This window comes from Drosophila miranda, chromosome XR, assembly GCF_003369915.1.
Source record: "Drosophila miranda strain MSH22 chromosome XR, D.miranda_PacBio2.1, whole genome shotgun sequence".
Classification (NCBI taxonomy): Eukaryota; Metazoa; Arthropoda; class Insecta; order Diptera; family Drosophilidae; genus Drosophila; species Drosophila miranda.
The window spans coordinates 27,741,257-27,749,928 of record NC_046674.1 but is presented as its reverse complement, the minus strand read 5'-3'; the positions used below and the strand labels follow the sequence as shown (position 1 = coordinate 27,749,928).

The window sequence follows — 8,672 nt, the reverse complement described above, 5'->3', positions numbered from 1 at the left end:
GGCGACTTCAATGCTTGGGCCCAGGAGTGGGGCAGCGACATCTCCAGAAGCAGCAGCTCAGACGCCAGATACAAGGGACACGCACTGCTTGAGGCCTTCGCTGCGCTGGACGTAGTATTGTTGAATCAGGGGACCGCGAATACCTTCAACAGGGGTGGCTCTGGGTCAGTCATCGACCTTACATTCGCCTCTAGTAGCCTTTCCCCTCTGTCCACCTGGCGCCTGGGGAACCACTATACGGCCAGCGATCACGAGGCAGTGGTGTTCTCGATAGGCGGAGAAGGTGGTTGCAGACTGACCAGGGCAACGCAGACAAGCCGGATAGCAGCCTACAATCCCGAATCAATGCGGATTCCTAGGTTCTTGGAGGCGCTGAGGCATATGGAGGGCGGAGGCTCAGCTCAACAGATGGTCAACCAGCTTTTGGAGTCCCTACTGCTCGCATGCGATGCCAGTATGAGTCGCAAGAGGCCATTCAAGGGTAAGCAATCGCCGACCTATTGGTGGAACGACGAGATCCAGGAGGCCAGACGCACTTGCCTGTCAGCTAGAAGGCGATATCAACGGGCTCGCAGAAGGAGTGGCACTAGCTGGCCAAGGCTACAGGCGGAGTACTGCGGAGCTAGAAAAGCGCCAAAGAACGCTATCAAGGAGAGCAAGAGGGAGTGCTTCCTGCAGCTTTGCGACTCAGCCGAGAAGGATCCGTGGGGACGTGCCTACAAGACGGTAATGAAGCGACGATTGACCAGTTGCGGACGATTGTTGAGGCATTGTTCCCATCCGGGGCTCACGGTCTTGCCATCAGTGCCGTCGCACACCAGCCTGCATATTCGGTCGAACCTGTCACGGAGGACGAAATCGTCGCCCTGGCCCAAAGCTTAAAGGCCAAGAAGGCTCCAGGCCCTGATGGAATCCCCAACCGTGCGGTAAAACTGGCGATGGCATACAACCCTCACGAGTTTGCTAAGGCATTCACGCAGTGCCTGCGGGAAGGTCTATTTCCGCCGCAGTGGAAGTTGCAACACCTGGTGCTATTGCCAAAGCCAGGAAAGCCGGACAATGTCAGTGTTTTATTTGGACAATATTGAACGGCACACATGCCCCCATCCTAAAGGGCTGGCCAAAAATTATGACTTGAAGATTCACTGCCGCAAGCAAGTCGCTTATTGAATGGGCGTATTGAATGCCAAATCGATTGCTACGAAAATAAAAAATGAAACAAAAGAAAACTTTACAAAAAGGAAACAGCAAAAATATTAATGTAATCAAGTAACACAGAAAGTGCATTCCGGCCAACAGCAACAATCAAGCTAATGAGGGTGAGGTGGCCACATGTGTGGGCGTGAGTATCGTACGAGTCTGCCCAAAGGTCAACAGAACTAAAGCATGATCCACCTGGTCTACGAACTTCACTTGATAGCACCATTGACATGAACAATCCCCTCGGACCGTGTCGGAGGAGAAATCAATCAGCAGAGCACACAAATGACCAACTCAGAGGAACGGAAAAGCAATAATTAGCAACGTAATTAGTAGCAAGTCCGATATTCTTCCAAAACTTAAGGTGAAAATTGCGCATCGCCATGTTTTCCGAAGCATATGACACCGATGAGCTGGACACCATCGCCGATGTCATGGGACTCCGCTCACAGGCTCGACTAAACACATTTCGCGAAATGTGGTACCACTTATTTCTGTGGGCCCTCTTCTCATCCATTTTTATCCACACCTGTGCCGCCCTCGTGGCGTTTGTCACGCTTCGAAAGCATAAATTCGGTCGATTCTTCTCCATACTAATTCTGGTCATGGGATTCTTGTCCCCGGCTTCTAGTGGGATCATTAGCAGTGCGGTAATTGCATTTGTGCATCGCGCTTCCAGCCTGCCCATGTCGCCTATTTATGCAATGGTCTGGGGTCTTGGACAGACTATAATCTCGGCGTGCCTGGGCTTCACCCGAATCTTGGCCACGCTCTAGATTATGGTCTGAAATTTCATTATAGAACGTTCGTCGCTTGCTATTTTTTTTTTTTAATCATTATCATACTTTTTTTATTCGTTTTTCGCAGAACATCTTGAATGATGCTCGACAACAAATATAAAAATTCATAGATATGCGTATAAGAATATTGTGATTTTTAAATATACATATACTATATACGACCAGAGGAATAATGTAAAATATTTAGCTCTTACTTGTAATATTTACTCTAATTGTACATACGATACCAGCCGAATACACAATCCCTCCTCGTTTCGACCGATTTGCTTAATCGACTCGCTGGGGAAGACTCTGGAACAGATAATCCGTAGAAGACTGGACAACGCCGTCGAGGATGCTGGGGGACTTTCACCAAACCAATACGGCTTCAGGAGTGGGAGGTCAACGGTGGACGCCATAGGCAGGGTAGTCGACATAGCCTCCAAGGCAGTGGAGGGAACTCGATGGAAGGGCGGCAAGAAGGAATACTGCCTGATTGTCACCCTAGACATCAGGAACGCCTTCAATACGGTGAAGTGGGAGTGCATCCTGGACTCACTTAACCGGCGCGGTGTACCCCAATACCTTCAGGCAATCGTAAGGAGCTACTTCGAGGGGAGACTGCTGGAGTATAATACGGCGGCCGGCGCGCAGACTCACGGCATAACGGCAGGCAGGAGTCATGAAATAAGCACTTCCAGGCGGATGTCAGCTAACCTGCTACGCAGATGATGTCGCCCTGACGGTGGTAGCCAAGCACCTGGACGTCGTCGAAGCAGATTGCGACACCGCAATCCAGCTGATTGCAGACTGGCTCCGTTCTGCGGGACTAGAGCTAGCCGCTCATAAAACCGAGGCAGTATTGGTGAGCACCCGTTCGACTGTGGAGACCGCTCACATCAGGGTTGGCGACCAGAGACTATCGTCGAAACGAGCCATTCGGTATCTGGGCGTGATGATCGACACCAGGCTCAGTTTCCGTGAACACCTATGCTACGTCCAGGAGAAAGCGGCAAACACGAGTCGGGCGCTGTTCCGAATACTGCTGAACACCCGTGGCCCGAAGCAGGAGAGGAGGATTCTGCTGACCAGCGTAGTGCGCTCAGCCATGACCTACGCAGCAGACGTATGGGCGGATGGCATTAAAGTTGCCAGCTACGCTAGGGGCGTAAAAGCCACTCATCGCCTCTGCGCGCTCCGGATCTGCTGCGGCTTTCGGACCATATCCGACGACGCTGCCCTAGTACTGGCGGGTGTCCTACCTATCGACCTTCTGGTGCTTGAGGAGAGGGCCGTGGCCGAAGCCATCCGGGCCGGCGCGGCAAGGAGAGACGCGCGCAAGCAGGCCCGTGAAGGAAGCCTCAGAGCATGGCAAAGCCGCTGGGACGGCTCTGAGGCTATTTATTAATTTTTTCAAAAACATTACAAACGAGGGGGAACGTTGTGAGTTGCTGCGGACACCGCAACTCTACAGTTATACCCGATACTATTGATTTGTTCCTTTTGGCTATAAAAATTATATGATCTGATCCAGATTCAGCAATCGGATAGATATGGTCGTTATCTATGATTCTGCGTTTTTAGTTTTCTCGAATGTGCAATATTGTGGATGCCACAGATTTTCGCCTTTTGTGGGGGCGGGGCAAAGTTTTGAAATATTTTTGTAACAGTGACATACCACAAAAGTCCGGATATAAAATGTCGTTGCTCTAGCTCTTATAGCATTTGAGCACTAGGCGCTGAAGGGGACGGACAGACGGACGGACGGACAGACAGGAGTTTCACAGTTTGAGTTTCCAAGTGCGGTCGTGTTTGCAAGCGAGCTCCGAGTTTTCTACAAACAAAATCCGTATCACGCCTGGAATCAAAACAGAAGACGGTTCAAGTCAGGCTTTCAGCGTCCCGTACTCACTGCGCATGGTGGCTGGCGACGGAGACTTCCCAGTTGGTTGCAGGGGCAAACGCAGACGAGCAGATAGGCCAGAGGGGGTGATCGTTGGTTTTGGCGCATTTCTCTATCTCTATCTAATTTTAAATTTCAAATTTCAAATTCGAGTATTTGGCAATTACAAACAGGAAGAATGGAGGAGGAGGAAAAGCGGGTCTTTGAGAGGAGAACTAGCCTGCAGCGTTCCCCACCACAGTGGCAGACGCCCCGAGGCATTTGGCCCAGGGAGCAGGCAGTTGAGAAGCCGGCCCAGCTAAGCCTTGGTACCGGAACTCCACTTAAGGCGCCCCTTAGAGTGCTGCCAGCACTGACTGTGTCTGCACCAGCAGAAGTCCCTGTCAATCCCTTTGACTTCAGCAGTGCTTCCACAGACAAAAGCGGTACAGGACCAAAGGCCGACGGAGATCTGCGGGCGATCCTGGCTTCGCTGGTAGAAAAGTCTAGAAAAGTCTACGGAATTATCGAAGATGCTGAGGGACGCCCGTTATCTCAACAAGGAGATGAAAGAGTTGGCGCAGAACGTGGTGAGGATGCAAAAGTCCGCGCTTCACAGCTTCGACGCAAAGTTTCAGAGGAAGGAGAGGGTCAGGAGACGCAGTGCTCCCCTCAACACGATGCGTCGAAAAGGAAACTGGACAAGCCGACGAGGAGCTCGCCGAAGCGGAGAAACAATATGAGTGGCCATCCCACGTTGCAGTCCCACGAACAACCGGCAAGGAAGACCGAAACAGCTGCACCTACCAAAGGTGAATGGGAGAAGGTGAAGAGCAGAGCGCACGCCCGGAAGCCAAGGCCCCGTCCGGATGTCATTATCATCGAGCCAAAAGGGGAAATGACTTACGCGGAGATCCTTAACCTCGTCACCCGCAACCAGAGCGGGAAGATGAAGAAGGTTGGCGAGAGTGTGAGCAGAGTGAAGCGCACAGCCAAAGGTGCTCTTCTATTGGAGCTCAAAGACGCCTCGAAGGATACCGCGCAGCTGCTTCGCGAGGACATAGGCACTGTCCTAGGATGCAAGGTGGAGGCGCGAGCACTCACTCACCCAGCAGACGAGGCTAGAGATTCTCGACTTGGATGAGATGGCTACCACGGAGGACGTGAGGAAGGCCTTCAGCGAGCAAATGGGGATTACTCTCGATGCGGACGCCATTAAGAGTTTGCGACGAAGGCGCTATCCGTTGGAAAGGTCAAAGTGGCATGGTCCGTCTGCCGCATACGGGAGCGAAACCTGCCGTTAAAGTGCTTCAGGTGCCTTGAGATCGGCCACGTTGCACTAAATTGCAAAAGCTCTTTGGACAGAAGCGGGTGGTGCTTCCGCTGCGGGTCTGCGGAGCACAAGGTAAGCGACTGCCACAATGAGCCAAAATTCTTCCTTTGTGTCGGAAAGGGCAAGCACCACACACACGTAGCTGGTAGCCACAGGTGCCCCATGGCACCCAAAGAGAAGGCAAGTCAATACGCTGGACATGGTTAGGTTTTACCAAATAAACCTAAACAATTGCGAGGCTGCCACGGATCTGCTCTCTCAGTCGGTGCGTGAAATGAGATCGGACGTTGCCATAATTAGCGAACCCTACATTTCCCCCGAGGATGGATTCTGGGTCCACAGCTCCTCAGGCAAAGCAGCAATATGGGCTTGCGGTAAGCCTCCTCTGCGGCCCTCAGTGTGCGTTGAGTTCCGACATTTCGTCAGGGCAAAACTGGGGAACTTATGGATAGCTCATAGCTTTGCTGCGGCGATGGACGAATTGGCCGACGACGCCAGGCACCACAAACCAAATGTGATTGCTGGCGACTTCAATGCTTGGGCCCAGGAGTGGGGCAGCGACATCTCCAGAAGCAGCAGCTCAGACGCCAGATACAAGGGACACGCACTGCTTGAGGCCTTCGCTGCGCTGGACGTAGTATTGTTGAATCAGGGGACCGCGAATACCTTCAACAGGGGTGGCTCTGGGTCAGTCATCGACCTTACATTCGCCTCTAGTAGCCTTTCCCCTCTGTCCACCTGGCGCCTGGGGAACCACTATACGGCCAGCGATCACGAGGCAGTGGTGTTCTCGATAGGCGGAGAAGGTGGTTGCAGACTGACCAGGGCAACGCAGACAAGCCGGAGGGCAGCCTACAATCCCGAATCAATGCGGATTCCTAGGTTCTTGGAGGCGCTGAGGCATATGGAGGTCGGAGGCTCAGCTCAACAGATGGTCAACCAGCTTTTGGAGTCCCTACTGCTCGCATGCGATGCCAGTATGAGTCGCAAGAGGCCATTCAAGGGTAAGCAATCGCCGACCTATTGGTGGAACGACGAGATCCAGGAGGCCAGACGCACTTGCCTGTCAGCTAGAAGGCGATATCAACGGGCTCGCAGAAGGAGTGGCACTAGCTGGCCAAGGCTACAGGCGGAGTACTGCGGAGCTAGAAAAGCGCCAAAGAACGCTATCAAGGAGAGCAAGAGGGAGTGCTTCCTGCAGCTTTGCGACTCAGCCGAGAAGGATCCGTGGGGACGTGCCTACAAGACGGTAATGAAGCGACGATTGACCAGTTGCGGACGATTGTTGAGGCATTGTTCCCATCCGGGGCTCACGGTCTTGCCATCAGTGCCGTCGCACACCAGCCTGCATATTCGGTCGAACCTGTCACGGAGGACGAAATCGTCGCCCTGGCCCAAAGCTTAAAGGCCAAGAAGGCTCCAGGCCCTGATGGAATCCCCAACCGTGCGGTAAAACTGGCGATGGAAATACAACCCTCACGAGTTTGCTAAGGCATTCACGCAGTGCCTGCGGGAAGGTCTATTTCCGCCGCAGTGGAAGTTGCAACACCTGGTGCTATTGCCAAAGCCAGGAAAGCCGGACAATGTCAGTGTTTTATTTGGACAATATTGAACGGCACACATGCCCCCATCCTAAAGGGCTGGCCAAAAATTATGACTTGAAGATTCACTGCCGCAAGCAAGTCGCTTATTGAATGGGCGTATTGAATGCCAAATCGATTGCTACGAAAATAAAAAATGAAACAAAAGAAAACTTTACAAAAAGGAAACAGCAAAAATATTAATGTAATCAAGTAACACAGAAAGTGCATTCCGGCCAACAGCAACAATCAAGCTAATGAGGGTGAGGTGGCCACATGTGTGGGCGTGAGTATCGTACGAGTCTGCCAAAAGGTCAACAGAACTAAAGCATGATCCACCTGGTCTACGAACTTCACTTGATAGCACCATTGACATGAACAATCCCCCTCGGACCGTGTCGGAGGAGAAATCAATCAGCAGAGCACACAAATGACCAACTCAGAGGAACGGAAAAGCAATAATTAGCAACGTAATTAGTAGCAAGTCCGATATTCTTCCAAAACTTAAGGTGAAAATTGCGCATCGCCATGTTTTCCGAAGCATATGACACCGATGAGCTGGACACCATCGCCGATGTCATGGGACTCCGCTCACAGGCTCGACTAAACACATTTCGCGAAATGTGGTACCACTTATTTCTGTGGGCCCTCTTCTCATCCATTTTTATCCACACCTGTGCCGCCCTCGTGGCGTTTGTCACGCTTCGAAAGCATAAATTCGGTCGATTCTTCTCCATACTAATTCTGGTCATGGGATTCTTGTCCCCGGCTTCTAGTGGGATCATTAGCAGTGCGGTAATTGCATTTGTGCATCGCGCTTCCAGCCTGCCCATGTCGCCTATTTATGCAATGGTCTGGGGTCTTGGACAGACTATAATCTCGGCGTGCCTGGGCTTCACCCGAATCTTGGCCACGCTCTAGATTATGGTCTGAAATTTCATTATAGAAGGTTCGTCGCTTGCTATTTTTTTTTTTTAATCATTATCATACTTTTTTTATTCGTTTTTCGCAGAGCATCTTGAAAGATGCTCGACAACAAATATAAAAATTCATAGATATGCGTATAAGAATATTGTGATTTTTAAATATACATATACTATATACGACCAGAGGAATAATGTAAAATATTTAGCTCTTACTTGTAATATTTACTCTAATTGTACATACGATACCAGCCGAATACACAATCCCTCCTCGTTTCGACCGATTTGCTTAATCGACTCGCTGGGGAAGACTCTGGAACAGATAATCCGTAGAAGACTGGACAACGCCGTCGAGGATGCTGGGGGACTTTCACCAAACCAATACGGCTTCAGGAGTGGGAGGTCAACGGTGGACGCCATAGGCAGGGTAGTCGACATAGCCTCCAAGGCAGTGGAGGGAACTCGATGGAAGGGCGGCAAGAAGGAATACTGCCTGGTTGTCACCCTAGACATCAGGAACGCCTTCAATACGGTGAAGTGGGAGTGCATCCTGGACTCACTTAACCGGCGCGGTGTACCCCAATACCTTCAGGCAATCGTAAGGAGCTACTTCGAGGGGAGACTGCTGGAGTATAATACGGCGGCCGGCGCGCAGACTCACGGCATAACGGCAGGCAGGAGTCATGAAATTAGCACTTCCAGGCGGATGTCAGCTAACCTGCTACGCAGATGATGTCGCCCTGACGGTGGTAGCCAAGCACCTGGACGTCGTCGAAGCAGATTGCGACACCGCAATCCAGCTGATTGCAGACTGGCTCCGTTCTGCGGGACTAGAGCTAGCCGCTCACAAAACCGAGGCAGTATTGGTGAGCACCCGTTCGACTGTGGAGACCGCTCACATCAGGGTTGGCGACCAGAGACTATCGTCGAAACGAGCCATTCGGTATCTGGGCGTGATGATCGACACCAGGCTCA

At 51.6% G+C, this 8,672-nt stretch overlaps 2 protein-coding genes across 2 annotated transcripts; both read left to right on the top strand.

Annotated features, from left to right (window-relative positions):
• The first annotated feature begins 1,435 nt into the window (after window positions 1-1,435).
• Window positions 1,436-2,028, top strand: LOC117186721 (transmembrane protein 170A-like). Its single transcript, XM_033387837.1, has one exon. It carries the CDS (start codon window positions 1,584-1,586, stop codon window positions 1,974-1,976), a length of 393 nt encoding a protein of 130 aa, XP_033243728.1. The 5' UTR covers window positions 1,436-1,583; the 3' UTR covers window positions 1,977-2,028.
• Window positions 2,029-6,958: 4,930 nt separating this feature from the next.
• On the top strand, window positions 6,959-7,716 carry LOC117186653 (transmembrane protein 170A-like). Its single transcript, XM_033387694.1, has one exon. It carries the CDS (start codon window positions 7,303-7,305, stop codon window positions 7,693-7,695), a length of 393 nt encoding a protein of 130 aa, XP_033243585.1. The 5' UTR covers window positions 6,959-7,302; the 3' UTR covers window positions 7,696-7,716.
• Window positions 7,717-8,672: the final 956 nt, after the last annotated feature.